The sequence below is a fragment of the Solanum stenotomum genome, chromosome 12 (genome assembly GCF_019186545.1).
Source record: "Solanum stenotomum isolate F172 chromosome 12, ASM1918654v1, whole genome shotgun sequence".
Lineage (NCBI taxonomy): Eukaryota > Viridiplantae > Streptophyta > Magnoliopsida > Solanales > Solanaceae > Solanum > Solanum stenotomum.
In genome coordinates, this window is record NC_064293.1 from 35,603,282 (window position 1) to 35,623,950 (window position 20,669).

A 20,669-nucleotide genomic window follows, 5' to 3' on the forward strand; every position below is an offset into this window, starting at 1 on the left:
ATAATATATGTCATATATATAAATCATAGTATATCCATCATTAATTTATATTTATATAACGATAAAAAATAATGATAATAAAATAAGAAATATTTTCATTTTTTATTTTTTTTCTTAATTGATGTAAGATAAATATTTGCTAATTTTTAAAAAAATTGTTAGGAAAAGAATGTGTTAAAAAGAAAATAATAATATATTTATTTGGAAAATGAGCATTTTGACCCATTAAATAACAATAAAGGCATTTTGCGACCAGACTACAAACGGAAGGCCTTTTTATTCCTTTCGCATAGTTTAAGGGCATTTTTGAACCGAAGTATTGACGATAAGGATATTTTTGAGCCAAACTATAAACTGAGGGCCATTTTGTTCCTTTCATATAGTTTAAGAGCATTTTTGATCATTTTTCCATTATAAAAAAACAGCTTGTGTAATTGGGAAAAAGAAGGAAAAGACTATTTTGGCATTCCATAAAAACCCATAACTACATTTCTGTACGGACACTCCTTTTCTATTGGCAAGGGTAAGGATGTAAATTAAAATATTCTTCTCAATAGCCACACGCTGGGACACCCTATAAACTCTTCCATGTCTCTTAATTGCCGTTTTTTCCCTCTTTTCCATTTACATATAAAAAAAGCTCTCCACATAAAATTCGAATTCCTCTCTCTTCGTTTCGCGTAAAGTAACACCGTCAGTGTGTGAGAATATGTTGAGGTTTTTCGGCAGAGGCTCCACCGGAGACTCGCCGCAGCAAGATTCTCCGTCACCGTCACCGTCTCCATCTCCATCGTCCTCGCCTTCTCCATCGCCTCCAAAGCGCTCCTCTGTCAATGTTGCTTCGGGACCAGCGAGGCCGATACGTTTTGTGTATTGCGATGAGAAAGGGAAGTTCCAGATCGATCCCGAAGCCCTAGCGGTACTTCAGCTTGTCAAGGAACCAGTTGGTGTTGTCTCCGTTTGCGGTCGCGCTCGTCAAGGAAAGAGCTTTATATTAAACCAGGTTAGTCTAATTTTAAATTTCAGTAAAGCAAACATTTTTATTCTTAGGTTATCTGTGCTATTTATGGTGTGCAATATATATTTCATTATTAGGGTTCATGCTTGCAGGTGTTGTAGTTTTTAACTTGAAGTGAGACTTTGTGACCTAGTAATAGCTACATAATTGTTCAGATAAACTAATTTCATAAAGCACAATGCTTTGAAATGAAAAACAGAATAGGAGGTAAATACTAAGGAACTAAAGCAGCAGCAAAAATAGGTTTGGTGAATTAGGACGAGAACTTTCCTGAATATTGAATTGCAGAAGTTGGGAAACTATGTGTAAGTAAGTGGTTTGCAAATGTCATGTTAGAGATTGAAGCTAGGGTGAGTTTGTAGTTCTGAGACTGCAGATGGAAAAAGTTTGTTTTTTGGCTGTCTAATTATTTGCTAAGGTTCCAGGAAGATATTGACCAACAATGAGAGGATTTAGCATGTCAGCTGTATCAACTAGGATGTTCATTGTAGATGACTAAAAACAAGATGGAGAATCTGAAGCACACTAATAGAATACTCATAAAAAAATTTGACCAGATAAATAAGGAACTATGCAACAGAGTGTTCATGCTGGAGTTTTCTAAATTGTTCTTTTAGAACCGTGGTATCCGGACCAACTTGCACCCCACCTCAACTAATTCCACTAGGTACCTTCTATCTCTTACTGATGCATATATCGGGTAGCTTGTCCACCAAGGCTTGATCAGATATGAAGAAGTTTGGTTTTGAACCTGAGAGTTGAGACCTAATAGTTCTCAACCACTCCGGTCTAGAACTCCTTATCTGTTGCCTCATGTAGTAAGCTTGATCTGCCTTGAGTAACTACCCTCCTGTTTTGAAGGTTGCCCGCATGTGTCTCTTATGCCATGTGGAAGGAGAGGAGTGTCAGATGTTTTAAGGGGAAGACAGATATTGTACAGAAGCCGAAATACATATGTTTATGCTTTTTGTTGTTATCTACAGGATCTGAAGGATGAAAATAGCATTGCTAGATTTCATAGAATCTTTCAAGAATAGGTTTTTGTACAGCAGAATTCCTTCCTTTTAGTTGCTTTTAATGAAGGATCCCTAATTCATGTTCTGCCTTTGCACCATCTTATTGCTAGACCGCTCTATTTTTAATATAACGTTTACTCACCTATGAAAAGAAACTCCATTTTTTGCCTCATAAAGTAAAACTTTATCTCCATTGTGCACAGTGTTCCTTTTTTTTTTTTTTCCCTTTAATTTATTTAAGCACAATTTGCATATACTGCTGTCAAGCCTTACTGATAGAAATAGTATAGCTTGTCGTCACCCCATGGGCCAAAGCCATAATAAAATGATAGCTAGTGTTTTTCTTTAGGAGACTTGTTTGATTTATTGTATGGATAAATTTATCAGGAAAATAAACCCCTTCCGTTCTTTGGCCATTTCCTTCTGATGTTAGATATTTAACGTAAGGAAGAGTTCCCTAGTTATCAAAAACAAGATAACTGAGAGTTTCCTCCATTTGATGTAGCTTCTTGGGAGGAGCAGTGGCTTTCAAGTAGCACCAACTCATCGCCCATGTACCAAAGGCATTTGGCTGTGGAGTGCACCTTTACGAAGAACAGCTCTTGATGGAACAGAATACAACCTTCTACTGCTGGACACTGAAGGAATCGATGCTTATGATCAAACGGTTAGATTTTGTGCTTAAATATTTTTATCATTGCTGTACTGGTAAAATACGGGCAGCTTTCTTTGATTCACCATGCTTTTTTTCCTTATAGTAGATCCTTTTACTTTTACCTACTCCCCCACCTCCACTAAATGACAAAGAAAATGTCAGCTATGTGTCAACTCTGAATAATTGTTTTTCTTTCTTGTTTGGGTTAGTATTCTGCATAATTGTTCCTCACTGAGTATTACTCTTACTCTTCAAAAAAAAAAAATTGTCTCCTTCTAACTTGTTCATTTTGGGTTCGATTAAACTTTAAAGGAATAGGAACTCAAGGAATACTTTTTCTCTGGCAATCCCCCTCCCTTCTATTTATGTCTTCCTCCTTATTCATCTTTTAGTTGTTCAACAGGGAACATACAGCACACAGATATTCTCCTTGGCAGTCCTCCTCTCGAGTATGTTTGTTTATAATCAGGTTTGAACGACCCAGGCATGGATCTCCTATCTTTTTCTGACAAGATGTTCTTGCTAGATAATCATTCAATCATAAAGGGCTTAGGTTATGTGTCTTGCAGGAATGCCTTTTTTCTTGTAGTTACTAATGAGAAAAAGACATTCTCATAAGATACATCCTTTCTCCTTTCGATTTATATACTTCTGTTGTTTTTACTGTTTGCTTTTTTTTTTTTACTTCTTGTTTGACTTGTATCCAATTTAGACTAGTTTCCTAATATTTTTATTGATTAGATGGGTGGTATTGATGAAGCTGCTCTTGATCGGCTCTCTCTCGTCACTGAAATGACTAAGCATATACGTGTTAGAGCTTCTGGAGGAAGGACCAGTGCCTCTGAGCTTGGACAGTTCTCTCCAATCTTTGTTTGGTTGCTTAGGGTAAGTTGGAATTTATTTATTAATATCAGTTTAGCTTCTTTTAAGGTTTCCCCTTCTGAATTATAAGTAAATGGCATGCACGTATTACTTTTTTCTTTTGAATAGGATTTTTATTTAGACTTGACTGAGGATAATCATAAGATAACACCACGGGACTACCTAGAGCTTGCTTTACGACCAGTTCAAGGTGGTAGGAGAGATGTAGCTGCTAAAAATGAGGTACTCACATCAAATCATTATTCTTTCATTTTGCTTATCCACAAAAGCTCAATTGCTATGAGTAATCTTCTCTATCCTAAGGGCTTCAATGGTAGTTCTGTTTTGCCTTTTTTGATCTGGCGCTAGTTCTTTCTTACTTATTAATAAAGAGAGTATTCTCTCTATCCAAAGGACTGGCTGGCTGATCTTGTAGAATACTTGCACTTGATTTATTTTTGTCTCATATTTTGTATAAATAAATTCCCATAGTAGATAAAAAATTTTAACTTGTGACTGCAGATTAGGGAGTCCATTCGTGCTCTTTTCCCTGACAGAGAATGCTTCACCCTTGTGCGGCCACTGAGCAACGAGAATGAGCTCCAACGGCTTGACCAAATACCTGTCAGTGCTTATGATTCATTTCTTGTATTCTCTGTGATTATAATTACTATCTGATTGTTTTATTGTGGGAATAATCCTTCATAGTTCTTACTGTGGTTTCATGGCACATGCAGATAGAAAAACTAAGGCCGGAGTTTAAAGCAGGTCTTGATGCTTTGACAAGATTTGTTTTTGAGAGGACTAAACCCAAGCAGTTTGGAGCTACTGTAATGACAGGGCCGATATTTGCCCGTATAACTCAGTCCTTCGTTGATGCTCTTAACAATGGGGCAGTGCCCACAATTACATCTTCATGGCAGGTAGATATTAGTACATTTTGTTTCTTCAATCTGCTTGTTGTTCTTATTTGTATCTACAGTAGTATGAGTTGTTATATATTATTTGGTTGTGGACACTGAGAGGATAAACTGGGGAAAAACGATTATTCTTGCTTTAGATGTTTTTATGTGCATGATTTGTAACCAAGCGTCATTGATATTTTGTATTAGAGGCTTGTGACCTTTATATAATGTTTCATGACCATGCATTTCTTCGGGCTTATGGTAAATATTGTGTCATAAGGGACTGAATGCTGATACATATGAAAGCCACTAATCATATATTATTTATTTTTTTGAACTGGTAAACATGAGGCCACTAATCATATATGACGGTATTTATATTCCGGTCATGACTTCTGTAAAGCAACAAAAATCCTTCTTTACCATGTTGTATTATTTATTTAATAGAGGCATCTTTATTTCCTCTACTACGATCTGAATCAAATATTGTTTGTTTTCTTTGACAAAAGAATGATAATATGACATCTTTATGCTCATGTTGCCTTTCTTCCTTCTTATAGATTTGAATATAAAGTTTCACCAATTCCATTGTCTAGAGTTGAACTATTTGCTTATCTTGTTCTATGGGCCTTCTTTGTATAATTGTGTCTTCTGATTGCTCATGACCCATATGATTTTTCTGTATCTTGGCTGCCCTTCTTGTTTTAGTTCAGCTCGATTAGACTATCGAAAAATCAGAAAAAATGAATTTGGAATACATGATGGGACCAGCGGATAATTGTAGAATTGCTCAACGTTCTAAACTATGTGAGAAAATTGAGCTGGGAAGCACTTTGCTGATAGCTTTTAGAAGTAGGGGAGCATGCTGAGATGTATAGATGTCCAATCCTGCAACAGCTAGTTGTTTGGCCTAGTCTTGGGATTGTCTCAGACTTCAATGGACAAAATAAGTGACTATGGTTCATTTTGTGGCTAAAATTGCACTTCTCTGCGGTATGAAGAAATGGATGACTTTTTTTCAGGGTTCTTTTATTAGATGCTAATAACTGCATGCTGTTTATTTCCTTTCTAGCTCGTCTATCTTATTTGGTTTGCAAGTAAGTCTTTTTCTATTCCCTTTGCTGTTAAATTGGACTGACAAAAATGGCAGACTTACTAGTTTAGTAGTGAATAGGCAGAGAACCATATTTTGGTCTAGGTTTCTCATGCCTTTTGGTATGCTACTTGTATTGTATATCGTGGTTCTTCCACATTAATAAAGTTAGTTTCTACTTCGTAAAAAAAAAACTAGTGAATTGTATATGGAGGATCTTGCGGATATTATTCAACTTCCCATCTGTAATTGTATTTATGAAAAGTAGTTTTCAGATGAAGCACAATGCTAGTAACCATTTTTTATCCTTTATGTACCCTTGCACATGATATGAAATTTTGTTGACTGTGATTTTCCTGTGGCAGAGCGTTGAGGAAGCTGAGTGTCAAAGAGCATATGATTTGGCTGCTGAAATGTACATGACTTCTTTTGATCGTTCTAAGCCTCCGGAGGAAGTAAGTACTGCTGTGTTTCGTAAGTAATGCAATTTAAAAATATCTACTGATATTTTTGTAATTGCAGGCTGCACTAAGAGAAGCACATGAAGATGCTATCCAGAAGTCCATGGCTGCATTTAATTCTACGGCTGTAGGGGCTGGATCCATCAGAACCAAATATGAGAAACGTCTCCAAAATTTCATAAAGAAAGCATTTGAGGTTTTGATTATTATTTCTGCCCCTCTTTTTTTGTTTGTTTGCTTTGATGACTGTAGTGTCAGGGCCATCTTTCACGCACCTCGACTAAATTCCCCCTAATATTTAGGAAAAGAGGTCCACAAGAGAGGTGTATAGTTGGAGAAAGCTTAAATTCACCCTTAAAATGATTGGACATGTCACCATTTTAGTTGTTGTCTTTACCTTTGCTTGCATATTAACTGTACTTTGATATATCTCCAAAAATATGCTGATTTGTACTGATTCTAATGTAGGACATTAGAAAGGATGCTTTTAGGGAGTCTTCTCTACAATGTTCTAATGCGATACAGGACATGGAAAATAGACTGAGAAAAGCTTGTCATGCTCCTGATGCAAAAGTAGATACTGTGCTCAAAGTAAGTCTTTATGGTAGACTTTAAAACCTATTTGGGTAGCTAAACTAAAATTGTTTGTATAATGAGTTGTTTACGTTGTAAATCCATGTTGTATGTAGGTTCTTGATGATTCTGTGTCCAAATATGAGGCGATGTGTCAAGGTCCTGAAAAATGTAGAAAGTTACTAGTCTTCTTACAACAAAGGTTTGTTATTCCATAGTTCTTACTGAAGCACTTCAGTTTAGGAATGTATATGTGATTCATTTTGAATTTTGCAGCTTGGAGGGGCCACTTGTTGATCTCATCAATAAACAAATAGACCAAATTGGGTCAGAGAAAACTGCACTTGCATTGAAGTGTCGTTCCATTGAGGATAAGATGAGCTTCCTTAACAAACAACTGGAAGCTAGTGAGAAGTTTAAATCTGAATACTTGAAGCGCTATGAAGATGCCACCAGTGACAAGAAGAAGCTTGCAGAAGATTATGCAGGCCGTATTGCAAATTTGCAGAGTAAACATAGTATGTTAGAAGAAAGATATGCCAGCTTATCAAAAACATTAGATTCTACTAGAATCGAGTCCATGGAATGGAAAAGGAAATATGAGCAATTACTTTCGAAACAGAAGGCTGGGGAGGAACAGTCAAATGCAGAGATAAGTATTCTTAAGTCGAGAACTAGTGCTGCAGAAGCAAGGGTTAATGCTGCCAAAGAGCAAGCTGAATCTGCTCAAGAGGAGGCAGAGGAGTGGAAACGTAAGTACGGCATTGCTGCCAAGGAAGCAAAGAATGCTCTTGAGAAGGCAGCAGCTGTCCAAGAGCGCACTAGCAAGCAAGCACAATTGCGAGAGGATGCTTTACGGGATGAATTTTCGAGTACTTTGGCTAATAAGGTGAATTTCTACTTGATAGATTGATGCTAGTTATTGGCTTCATTTTCTTTTGCTTCTCATCCCTCTACCTAAAAACCTCAGTAAAATGTTAAAATGGTGCCTAACTCCGTGCAGCTATGTTTTCTCTTGTACTTTGCTTGATGGACTGTGCCAGCCGACTTGATTGGTGTTCCGAAATGATAATTGAGATTCTTGCCTTTTCTTTTCAGTACAGTAATTGAGATTTTCTGTTCTTGTGAAATTGCAGGAAGAGGAGATTAAGGAGAAGGCAGCAAAACTTGAGCAAGCTGAGCAGCGTTTGTCAACTTTAAATTTGGAGTTGAAGGTGCACGTCTTCTATATAAAACTAGTTTACGTGTATCTTCACCTGATTTGTGCATGATTTCTTTTTTTAAAACAGGATGGAGAAAAATGTATGGGAGAAAGATGGGAGGTTGGGAGAGACAGATGTTTAACTTGCTTTAAAGTGACCTGTAAATTCCATGCTTGCAGAAGAAGTCACTACCTCCATCATCCAATATCTGTTCCTTAGATTTATGAAAAGTTGTCTCTCAGCTCTGTAGTTATTGGTAGCCATGACATTTGTGTATTGGTCATGGATAGACAGATTTAGATAGTTTGTCCCTATGCTGGTGCATACCTTGCAAGATGATTGTCATATACCTGGCATTGCTCCTTATAATATGAGAATAGTAGTCCGTTAGATCTTCATATTCATATCTCACTTCATATAGTTAGCCCAATATATGCACAAGTTCTGGTACTAATGACATACTCTACCTACTAAAAAAAAGGTACTTTTACTATTGGTTATGCTAAGATCTTTACCTTACACAGGTTGCTGAGTCAAAGATAGAGAACTATGACCTGGAGGTCTCATCCTTGAAGCGTGCAATTAAGGAATTAGGTGAAAGGTTTGAGCGCATCAATGCTACTGCATTATCATTTGAAAGAGAAGTTAGGATTCTGGAACAAGAGAAAGTTCATCTGGAGCAGAAGTATCGGTCTGAGTTCAGTAGATTTGAAGATGTTGAGGATAGATGTAAATCAGCTGAAAGAGAGGCTAAAAGAGCGACTGAGCTGGCTGATAAAGCAAGGGTTGAAGCAGCTACTGCCCAGAAAGAAAAGAGTGAAATCCATCGAGTAGCTATGGAAAGGTCGGCTCAGATCGAGAGGAATGAGAGAAATATACAAAACTTGGAGAGGCAAAGAGATGACTTGGCCGATGAATTAGAGAGGTGCCGTGCATCTGAGTTTGATGCACAGTCAAAAGTTACAACTTTGGAGGCCAGAGTCGAAGAAAGGGAAAAGGAAATTGAATCACTTCTGAAATCAAATAATGAACAGAGAGCCAGTACTGTGCAGGTCCTTGAGAGTTTGTTGGAGACTGAGCGTGCTGCGCGTTCTGAGGCAAACAACAGGGCAGAAGCACTATCAGTTCAGTTGCAAACTACACAAGGAAAGCTGGATCTTCTTCAGCAACAGCTAACTAAAGTTCGGCTGAATGAAACAGCATTAGATAGCAAACTTAGAACTGCTTCCCATGGAAAACGTGCCAGGATAGAAGAATATGAAGCCGGTGTCGAATCTGCTCTTGATATGGGCACAAGTGATAGAGCAACCAGGGGAAATAAGAGGTCAAAGAGTACGACCAGCCCCATGGCAGTCACCTGTCCAGAAGATGGGGGCTCCGAGTTTAGGGGAGATGATGTTACTAGTAGTCAACAAACAAATACCGAGGATTATACTAAATACACAGTGCAGAAACTGAAGCAAGAGCTCACAAAGCATAATTTTGGTGCTGAACTGCTCCTATTGAAAAATCCCAACAAGAAGGATATTCTAGCTTTATATGAGAAATGTGTTCTCCAGAAATCGTAGCTTCCGCTGTGCTTCCTAGAAAGGTTTGAAGTAACTCCCCAACAAATTTGACCAGGTGACTCTCTGATATCTTAGGAGATTTTACATGGAAATCTTTAGCGCACTACCTTTTGACAGAAGCTGGTATAACTGCTGATGCTGCTGACTTAACCATTGATGTAACTTAAAGACTGTTTTCCCATCTGGGGTGTATTCTATTCTGGTCTATAGACATTTTGTTGTTTGTTCGCTGTGCTTAGTGCGCTGCAGCGACTCAAGAGTTGAAATTGGTGTATTGAGAGACTACTAGTATGCGGTTGTCACCCCTCGTTTTGGGGCTGACTCTAGGTTTTAAGTTTGTTTGATTCGTTTCTTCTTCCCCTGTTTCAGTTTTAGATGTTAATGATTGGTACTTGGTAAGATCACGTTATGTAAATCCCAGGACAAGCATGTTGTGTAAGAATTCCTGCTGAGGTAGTTGATTTTTTTTCCACTTTTCAACTTCATTTCCTGTAAGCTGTTGATTTTGTCAACTAAAAATTGGAGTTATTTATTTATTTATTAAATATGTATGTTTTTCTTAATTTTGTATTTCATTGTCATAACTCATATTTATGTTCGTAAGTGGGGTTATCACAGCTTTGCTGAGTACAACTTCTCTACGATTTAAACCAATGCTGCCTTTTTTGATCCAAGTTCTGCTGGAGCTTTTGGTGGTAGCAATGCATTTTTGTGAATTTGAATCTAATTGGAGATAGTACGAGAGAGACATTCATTAAAATTGAAAAGTATATCTTCACTTGCCAGAAAGTGAATGCACATTCATTTGATCCTTGTGGATTGAAAGGTAGACTAGACCGGACCTGCATGACCCTCCAGTCCTCCTAGGAGCCAATAGATGAATGAAGGATAATTTTTAAATAAATCCAATAATATACTACTCCATAATTTTAGCCCTTCTCCACAACGTAACATGGGTCAAGTTTCAACATAGAAATATATTTTTTTTTGCTTAAAACTAACTTGATCCAAATGTTGCCTACGTTCTCTCACAAACTAGAACTCAAAATTCTTAGTAGGCCAAATTATGAAAATGTAATTTAATACAATATTCTCCTAATTAGTGAATGAAATAAAAAGAAAATCAAACTACCAATCTTTCTAGATTATCCCATATTTTTCCAAATTGTTTGTTCAATCAAACCATTAACTAAATTGATTAGCCAGCTTTGTTCCAAATTTCCATACCAACAAGAAGTCATGAGAATATATATATGAATACAAAGAAAATTTAAATTAAGCTTATGAAGACGTAATCGTTCATCATTTACATCTTACATACATACATAACTCTTAATAAAAATAAAAAACAAGTAAATAATGAACACTGTATATTGTCTACCTTTAAAACAAAAACAAAAAAAAAAACCTAATTAAACAAAGAACTGATGACTATGCATTACTAAGAAAGTAGATTATTAATCTTTAATCTGTTTAAAATAAACATTTATTTTATTCCTCCATCCTCATTAGTACCTCAAATCTTTTAACTTACTTGACTATTACACACTACAACAACAACCCCAACATTTTTTTTTTAATATTCTTAATAGTAATTATTTTCTTCCTACTTTCTCATTTCTCTTTGCTTGCTTCTGAAGGTATAACAAAAGATGAGCCATCACCATGAACAACCAAATTCTGAATTAACTCATCATGAGGTGAGCTTTGGCTCTCAACATTATATGAAATGAAAGGATTAGGATTATAATAATCGACGAAATTCGTTGTTTTAAGGACAGGGTTAATAATAATATTGTTGCTGTGATGATCAAGTGGTTTTTTTATGGCAAATGATCCACATTGTCTAGGTTGTGTTTGGTAGAAAACTTTTGAAACAACTAATTCTCCATCTTTTTCTTCTTCATTTTCACCTAAGTGATATTGGTGCATTACCCAATTTGTTTTCTCAGGCTTTCTTTGCCTACCATAATTTGTATAAAGTACCAAAATTTTCTTGTAACCTTTGAGAACTCCACTTATATAAACTGGCCTTGTTTTACCTGTCTTGTGCCATCTTGTTTCACCACCATCAATTTCAGTGTGTACCTTTCGACGTTTTCTAGTCCCCGTCGTGTATGCTTTTGATGGACGATGAAAGAAATGACGCACTTGACCATCCTTGCTCACTCCTGTATGCATGCAGTAGCGTATTCAGAATTTTAAGTAATATTTAATGTACTATATCCTTTGATCATCTCTAGGAATGAAATGTTCTATAAGAAAATGACACAACTTTTCAGTAGTTAAAAGGAGCCAATCATAGGCAGTATGAAATTTTTATTTTTATTTTTTCCTCTTCATCTTTTTAATAATAAGTAAAGTAACACATGAATAATGTGTATTTGTGTGTCATATACTCTTGTTACAATAACAAGGAAAGAATTTACGTGATCCATGACAAATGGCATAGCATATAATTAGCATCAAAATATGATATTCCGTCCATTTAATTTGATATTTTTCACAAAATCTATAACAAACTTTTTATAAGGTTAGTAATTATTCAATGGAATCAATAAGGTGCGAGTAAATTATTTTTGAATGCCACTATTATAAACAGAAATCTATAACAATCTTTCTAAGAGGCAATAAGTACACAATGAAATAGTTAAAGTGCAAGCATATTATTTTTGAACGTCATCATTATAAACAAATTAAAATCTTAACTTTTTAAGAGGTAGCAAATACTCTCAATATAATAGTCAAGGTACAAGTAAACTGTTTTATTAACGTAACCATTATAAACAAAAATCTATAACAAGCTTTTTAAGAGGTAGGAAGTAGTGTACTGAATGGAATAGTTAAGGTGTAATAATTGAACTATTTTTTAACACCATCATTATAAACAAATTAAAATCTAAAATCTTAAAAGATAGAAAATACTCAATTGAATAATCAAGGTAAAAGTAAATTGTTTCTTAACACAACCATTATAAACAAAAATCTATATGAAAAGCAATATTCTAAAAGGTATATAGCATGTACTCAATGAAATAGTTGGAGTGTTAGTATACACTATTTTTTAATAAATGCCACCATTATAAACTACTATTTTTTAGACACCACCATTTAAAAAAATTATAACAAATTTCACACACTACTAAAAATAATAGTTTTTTCATTGTTAATGAATGAAAATTTTGTGTTATATAACATGATTTTTTCACTCATTTTTCAACAAAGCAGCTCATTGAAAAAAGACATAATGGAAAACAGATTCTCACTTAAATACTAAAAAACTTTCAAATTTTACCGTGTAAAAACACTGATATTTTTTTTTCCTCGCCAATTCAATCAAAATATTTATAAAAAGTATTTATTGAACATTTTCTAGTGGAAAATTTTATAGAAAAATGTAGTAACTTTTTAAATAGTGATAGTTAGTATGTTGCATAAGGTACACTCCATTGACATTGGTATCTTGAATAACTTTTTACCAAATAGGTAACTTAGTTCCCTTAACCAAGTATTTTCCACTTTTGGATATTTGAAGAAAGAGTGAAATTCTCAATCCAGTTGGCAGTTGGCACCTTCAACAGCTAGCCACTAAAGGCTATTTTGTTAGTAACAACTTCTCAAACCAAGTGAATAAAAGGCCACAAAATGAGGAAAAAGGAAATAACTCATTAACAGAATTTCATGGCTTGAAATTTCCAAGAAATGAATAAAACAAATTTAGAATAATACAAATACTTAACTTTTACCACTAAATTGTCTCACTTGGGAAATTTCCTAAACCATAAAATAATACTGTAACAAATTGTGACATATATAAAAGAATTATCCCCATAGGTTGAAGATTTTTCACGAAAACAAAAATCAAGAAAAAAGAAAGATTATTAATAGTAGTAAATATTTTTTTAGAAAATTTGCCTACCAAAATTAGAAAAATTCTAATTTTATATAATGCTAATTGCTAAGTGTGACCCACTCTAATAACTAATCCGAATATAAATCCTGGAAGGAATAAAATCTGGACAAGAAAACATCATGAATCTTCTTAGTAATTTCACTACTTCCTCTTTTTTGTTTTTGTGAATGTAGAAACATTGTCTTTTATCTTAAACTCCGCCAGCGTGAGCTTGTTTACATTGCTAGTCCTCAATTCAGATAAAGTGAGCATTATAGTTTCAACATTACGACAAAATTATATAAAATATATAGCTGATTTGGACGTTTTAACCAAAACGAATTCTATTTCGATTGTTACCTTCTTCATTACAATGTTCTCATACACAAGAATATATATATTCTGGTTATGGATAGTTGTGGTAGGCTAATAACCAGTGTAAGGTAATTAAATACATATTCTTTTATAATGTATTGTATTGTATTATATTATATTGTATTGTATTTCATCGTTGCGTAATGTTACACGTCAATAGTTGGAAAGATAAACGCACAAAGAAAATAGTGTATAGGCTAGGTAAATCTACTATAGGTAAATGAATAAAATAAGATTATTGAAAATTAAAGTAAAGACATAATGGTAAAAAAAAGAAAGGTAACGACTCGATCAACCAAACCAGTCCTTTCATAAAATGGAACTTTTCGTTATTACCCAACACTCAATTTAACGATATATACGACACAACAAAATTGAAGTAACAATCAAAATAAATACATGTATTTGTATTAACAAAACAATATAGGTAACAAGCAGTTAATTGTTTATGATTTATATTGATGTAAATATATATGATTTATGAATATTAATGAAAAAAAATATTACCTGGTAATTTCTGTGGATGAGTGTAGCAAATACCATTTTGTCCATCAATGGTCAAAATGAAATCATCAATAAGGGGATGAATTTTATGGGTATCTGAAAGGACTTTTGCTTCTAAATGTTCAAGTATCTCTCCATCTGATGGATCAAACTTCACTCCAGCTGGTAGACCAGGCAAATCATGTCGTATTCCCCTCTATTTTCATTATATAAACACCCAAAATTACTTCTTTCGTCTCAATTTATGTGACACAGTTTACAAATTTGAATCTCGAAATTCTAATTGAGAGATAAGGGAGTAGTATTTAAAATACCTGATGTTGAAGCTGTATGTTGTGTCCACATGAAGGACAAGTTATGAATCTAGTTTTTGAAGTGATCATAATAACATTATTTTCCTGATCTGATGATGATATTATTGGGAGAGCTGTTGATTGACTGCACCATGCCATATTTCTACTTACATCGATCCCTAATTTAATTTGATTGATTTCTATAAAAACAGAAAGAAAACTGTAAAGACGACGACAATAACAACATATCCAGTGTAAAGATCGAGACAATAAATAATTTAATTAGATGAGGAGAATATTTAAATTAAAAAGCATGTTTTTGAAGTGATGAGAAGGAATTGAGCTCTCTCTTACTTTTTTTTTTGTAGTTTCTAATTCTCTTCTGTTTAGATGAAAATGGAGTACTGTTTTTGTGCTGCTGTGTTGAAACCAGTAAAAAGAGAAGAGGAAGAAAAAGGGTCAGATTTTTGTGTGAAAGGAACAAGCTTGGAATTAATATTGTTTTTAAATTTCTAGAGATGAGAAGAAAAAATGAAAAAAGAAAATTAGTTGCTTGGACGTCAAGTTTAGTTATCTTAATGTGTATATATACACATGTACCAGATTAAATACAACTTTTTCCGTTTTAATTTATTTGACTTGATATAAAGTTAAGAAAGTAAAGAAGATTTTTAAATCATATGATATTAAATTAAAGATATGTTAATTGGATCAAAATGTTCTCTAATTTTTTTATCTTAAATACCTCATGTGGAAAGTTGAAATTAAAACGGAGAAAACTTTCAAGTCAGTTTTTCATACTATTCCATGCAAAGGCGGACCCACCCTATAAGGTGGGGTGCACGTGCACCCATTAACTTCGGAATAAATTATGTGTGTATATATATATATATATATGTATGTATGTCTATATTGAGAAACTGGTAGAAATTATGATATAATTAGCAGTACACCTATGAAGAACATAAGAGTGATGTTGTGCTACTGGTACAAGCCAAAGGAACCGGAAAGTATTGATAGAGGGCTCTTTACCTCTCAATGTAAATTTAAATTTAGTCAGATTCTAATTATGCAGGTTTATCTTAGAGCTCATATTTGACCTAAAGTAATATTGATGCATCCGAAGTCTTCAAATCTTGAATTCGCCTCTGATTCCATGATTTTGAATCTATATTTGTAATTTACCCATAACTATAAAAGAAAGTATTGATAGAGAGCGTTGTACCTCTCAACGCGAATTTAAATTTAGTCAAATTTTAATTATGCAGGTACGTACACAACACCGGATGAAAAAAATTCGACCCTTACTTTACTAAAAATGGGTTTATTTACTTGACCTAATGAAATGAAATATGAGTATAATAAGTATAGTAGAGTGTAGAAGGGGGCAAAGAGAAATTCTTGTGTAGGACATTTCACCTCTTTTAGGTTCATCACTCTAACAAGAAGAAAGAGATGGAGGGATATAATTAGCTGCAGTGTCAACCTAGAGTATTCTTAAAGCTATAATATATATAAGATAGATTGGTAATTGAAGGTTTGGTATATATATACGTACGTACCAACAAATGTGAAAGTAACAAACGCTGAATTACAACCTAACTTATCTTGTATTTTTATACTCTTTCTTTTCTTTGCGTGATCGAGTGATATGATGAATAATGAATGTGATTCATCCATCCTTAATCATAAATATTAATTTCAAACTTGTAAAAATGATAAATTTTCTATTAGTTAGTGCTTTCGATCGTCTGCCCTTTTAATGAGCTCTATGCAAAACGATTTCAAATAAATCGAGCCAATTTGTATTGATAGTATTATATTTGATGTATATCTCTGCATAGTCACTATATTGAACATATTATTCATGGTCTTTGATTCCCTGAGTATACTTGATTCCAATAAGGTAGAATCCAAGATATTAGTTAGAATCCTAAGATAAGAGTTTATTGGATTTTTGGTTGAAAATTTTGAAAGAGGCGGAATAGGTATAACTTTTTACTCCAAAGTTGAACAGATGAAGCAGTTCATTTTGGCGAAAACTAGATTCATAGAACATTATTTTGATAACGACAATAGAAAAATTGTAACCTTTTTCACATTATAAGAAATTGTAGCAGCCGACACGCTAAGGGTTTATTGGATATTAGTATTTTGTAGGTCGTTATCTAATCGAAATGGTAGTCATTAAATAATTATGAAACTGAAACTTATCAGAGAAGCTACGCAATATGAAGCTTTATGAGGAAGCTTTGGTTTTTAGGGTTTTACTTTAACGTATGGACAGAGTTTTTTTGCCAGGATATATATAATATTATAAGCCATAAATAATTCGATCGATTTTTCTTGTATACTTTATTACAAAGATCAAGAACTTTACTTGTAATTTTAATTTGATCAATTATTATAACATTTCTTTGGGTTAATTTTTTAAGTTAAATAAAATTTGATTAATTTAATATTTAAGTTTAAAATTTAAATATTCGAAAACTATATGAAAAATACTTTAAGTTGCACTCCTTAAAACATCATAAAGTATTAGTCAAAGTTTATTCAATTTAATTCTCGATAAGTAAAACATGACAAGTAAAAATGACGAAAAAAAACACTAGATATAGTCCCTATTGTAATTAGAGATATGGTCAAAATGACATTGATTTTTTTATTAAAAAAAATTTCCCTTGACTAACTTGCACCTTCAATTGAACTTTTAAGCTTGACCTCTGTTCCTTTTTGAGGAATTTTAATGACTTAATATCATCTTTGGAACTTCCCCTCGCATTGATTGTTAATCCATGTGTATTAGTGTTTGTATTATAGAAAAGTCGAATATATCGATAATTTTTTTAAAATTGCACTAAATTTTATTTAGCTATTTGAAGTATAATATATTTTTAATTGAATATTTTGAACATGTGATAAATAATTTCTATTATATATTTTTTGTACATATTTCGGAAAAGTTTCTTTATAATAAATAAGTTAATCACACAAACCACAACACCCTCTTTAATTATACACATCATCAACAAGGGGAACATACTCTCGGAACATGCATGAGTTTCTACAAATTATTCATAAGGTTGATTTGCGTAATTAAAGAAGTTGACATATTTTAACTTATTATCTTATCTACGTAATAGGTGTTTGAGAACACATACACCATTTTTTCAATTTTTTGAATAAAAAATGCAATAACATGTTATCACTATTTCAAATGCTCAAGGAAAACATGTTATAACAGAAGTATCTAAATAAAATTCAGTGGGCTTTGAATGTTGGCCCATATCTCACACCTGAAAAGGGCTTTGACCCGTTTGGATACCAAATCATAAAATGAAATTAGAGTAAAAGCTTTGAACGCTGCGGCGGCAGTTACAGGGAAATCAAAGGCCCTTCCTTGAAGACAATTTTCTCCATAACAAGGTTTTTTGGTATCAAGAGGTAAGTTAAATCTCAAAACTAATTTGTTCTTGCTATATTGATGTTTCATTAATATGATTTGCAAATTTATCTGTTGTGATTTTGTCAATTCAATCATTGTTTTGAGTGTTACAAATATGTAAGCAGCAAGGAATAGAACACTTCATTTGTAAAACTAACCCCAATATTAGGAGTTGGTATAGTGTGCAGAGTGAGTGTAAACAATTGTATTCTTGGACAAACTTTTAGGGGGGCGGAGCCTATAGCAATTAGAAAAATCTGGTCCAAAGTGGGGAGGGGCTTAAGTGCTACACTTGGCTAATGGCAAGGACAATTTTGGTCCAAAAAACAAAAAGGACAACAAAATTGTGTTATTTCAGTAGTTCAGAGATATTTTTTACCCTTTTCCCAATACTCAATGATTATAATAGAATAGAAGGCCCTGATGAGGCGTAAAAACTAATTGTCCAAAAAAAAAAACAACAACTAATGAGGTTAAGAGACATTGTTATCAGAGATAAGTTTCTATATACCTTGATAAATGTAAGACTTAAACGTGTGATTTTAAATAGAAATCATGAAATATGAAGTATTGATTACAAAGTGAAATGCAAAAAGAAAATAACGATAGTGATATTCTGAAAGATAACGGAACCACTCAGACATACAATTTATTTCATTTAAGAGAAATAGGATTTGCCTATGAATTTGTGATGGTTGACACACCAAATTTAAAGTTTGATCCTCTTAGCTTTTCTTTTGTGATATGATCCATTCTTTCTATCATGTTATCTGTTAGATGATTCTTCCAATCTCCGGGCTTACCCTTCCTGAAATAGGCGCTGTTATCTATCTGCAAAGAGGATATTGACCGATCCTGCCCATTCTTAATCACCTCCAAATTGCTCAAGTTGTCAAAACTACATAATATGACAATCCTTTCTGGTAACCCTTCTCCCTCTTCGTCCCTTGAAAATGGTTTTCCCATGAACTCAGCCAATTTTCTCACGTAGAACAATGTGTCTTTTGTTAATTCTTCATATTTGAGAAACAATAGTGATTCTGGCTTGTCTAAATTTTGTTTCCAAAACATGATCCCAGTACGGTCCCCACATTGTTTTCCCTTCACAGAACAACTCGAACCCTTCCTCAAAGGAAATTAACAATTCTGTTGTTTCATCTGACTCTCCTTGCTGCAGCCATGTAAATCTTTGCATGAAATGCCAAAGAGAAATGAAAGTGTCCTTGGGTTCCCTGCACAAGTAAATCATCTTTGTACCGTCCAGGGACTGGACAGATTTGGGTAAAGCATCAAATGGTATATGTGTGGCTATAAGAGGAATATTTTGAGCCTTCATATCGGAAGGATTTTTTGGAGAATCAAATTCCAAGGAAGGAATGAGAACATGAGGAAGATTAGTGAGCAAAGGGCTGTTTTCCATATTAAAATGATCTCTGGTTACAATTGCGTAACACAGAGCTTTGAGTCATGTGCAACCAGTTTTAGGAGCACTACAAAAGTATATATCGTTCCAAGAAGACTTAAAGTTTTGTTGTGCTGAAATGATAGCTTGAAGCACTGGAAACGGATACCAAAAGCCTTGGTACTGATACAAATCCATGAAATCATTCGACCCTTTTCCCTTTGGAAGCGTTGATATAAGCTTCTTGAATTTAGAGCTCGCTTCTTCTTCTTCTTCGGCAACATGAGAGAGGTTTATGGTCATGTTATTGATGGGGGAAGAATCCATGAAGGTTTAATTCAACCAAATACTGGCTAGCTAGCTAGCTTATGAGAGAATGAAGAGAAGATAGTAAATGGATCATGGATTGGGTTGTGAGAGGTTCTCTTTTTTCTTTAAAAAATAATTATTTGACTTTATACTTACTATTTTACTCGCAATGGCATGTTCATATATGATATATTTAATCCTGCAAGTGTTAGGCCGTCTCAACAAGATTGAACATGCCATTACTAGTCCTCCACATGGTCTTAGACATTTCTTTATTCTTTGAGATTTTTCTTGTTTTGCTTATGTTAGCAAAAGCAATTGCATATCCAGGATTTGAACTGATCAAAACCTTTGATTAAAGATGAAGAAGTAGTTACCACCGTCCTCCACAACCTTTGTTGGTGAGATTCTACCTTAGTTATCACTTGACGAGTGATTCAATTCCACTATTAATTTTATAGCATCTGCTCTGTCACTTACATTGCCAGCACATGTTATTGCAAGAAGTATTTCCTTCGTTATTTTTGGGTGATCGGTTTTATGGCTACTGCACATGTTATTTTTTTTTAGTTATATGATTTTTTCATTGGAGATCAATAAAATATTGTATATTATTCAACTTATACAATTGATCATAAGAAATTATTTCTTTACATTTTTCTTCGTTATTCATCAGAATGCATGTATCTCTGAAGCTCTATCTCCACTTATAACAAACAATTAAATTTTAATTCACTTATAAATATCCATCTTAGGGTGAAGACAGGCATATGAAATAGCGTTTGGCCATTCGATACCATATCACGATATGGAATCGTGAGATGGAACTAGCGTTTGGACATGCGCTTTCACGCTAATTCCATCTCATAATTTCATATTATGAGATGAAATATCATATTCTCCAAAAATCATGATATGAGAATTTCATATCATGATTTTGGATTTTTTTAATACAAAAGTTAATCCACAAGTTTATATTTTGTTAAAACAACCCCACATTATATCTACTAAACATTTATTTCGTATGTAAATAAAATTAATAATCATATTATTACATTTAAAAAATTATTATTCTCACCAACATAAAATTTATTATT

The 20,669-nt window shown here is 33.7% G+C and overlaps 2 protein-coding genes, 1 long non-coding RNA gene and 1 pseudogene across 3 annotated transcripts; 2 read left to right on the forward strand and 2 right to left on the reverse strand.

Annotated features, from left to right (window-relative positions):
• The first annotated feature begins 625 nt into the window (after positions 1-625).
• LOC125847229 (uncharacterized) lies at positions 626-9,885 on the forward strand. Its single transcript, XM_049526895.1, has 14 exons — positions 626-1,003; positions 2,540-2,701; positions 3,093-3,158; positions 3,431-3,574; positions 3,680-3,793; positions 4,073-4,174; positions 4,288-4,473; positions 5,914-6,003; positions 6,071-6,205; positions 6,478-6,600; positions 6,699-6,784; positions 6,859-7,471; positions 7,719-7,796; positions 8,309-9,885. Exons 1-14 carry the CDS (start codon positions 710-712, stop codon positions 9,350-9,352), a joined length of 3,237 nt encoding a protein of 1,078 aa, XP_049382852.1. The 5' UTR covers positions 626-709; the 3' UTR covers positions 9,353-9,885.
• A 717-nt stretch (positions 9,886-10,602) lies between these two features.
• On the reverse strand, positions 10,603-14,881 carry LOC125848055 (NAC domain-containing protein 73-like). The gene is made up of 4 exons (XM_049527847.1): positions 14,771-14,881; positions 14,438-14,616; positions 14,127-14,319; positions 10,603-11,523 (listed from the first exon to the last, which is right to left on the reverse strand). The coding sequence occupies exons 2-4, from the start codon at positions 14,573-14,575 to the stop codon at positions 10,967-10,969; spliced, it is 888 nt and encodes a 295-aa protein (XP_049383804.1). The 5' UTR covers positions 14,576-14,616; positions 14,771-14,881; the 3' UTR covers positions 10,603-10,966.
• A 2,877-nt stretch (positions 14,882-17,758) lies between these two features.
• On the forward strand, positions 17,759-20,225 carry LOC125849432 (uncharacterized). Its single transcript, XR_007444627.1, has 2 exons — positions 17,759-17,860; positions 19,903-20,225. It is a non-coding gene; the product is annotated as an uncharacterized LOC125849432 (long non-coding RNA).
• LOC125847921 (flavonol 4'-sulfotransferase-like) lies at positions 18,540-19,896 on the reverse strand (annotated as a pseudogene).
• Positions 20,226-20,669: the final 444 nt, after the last annotated feature.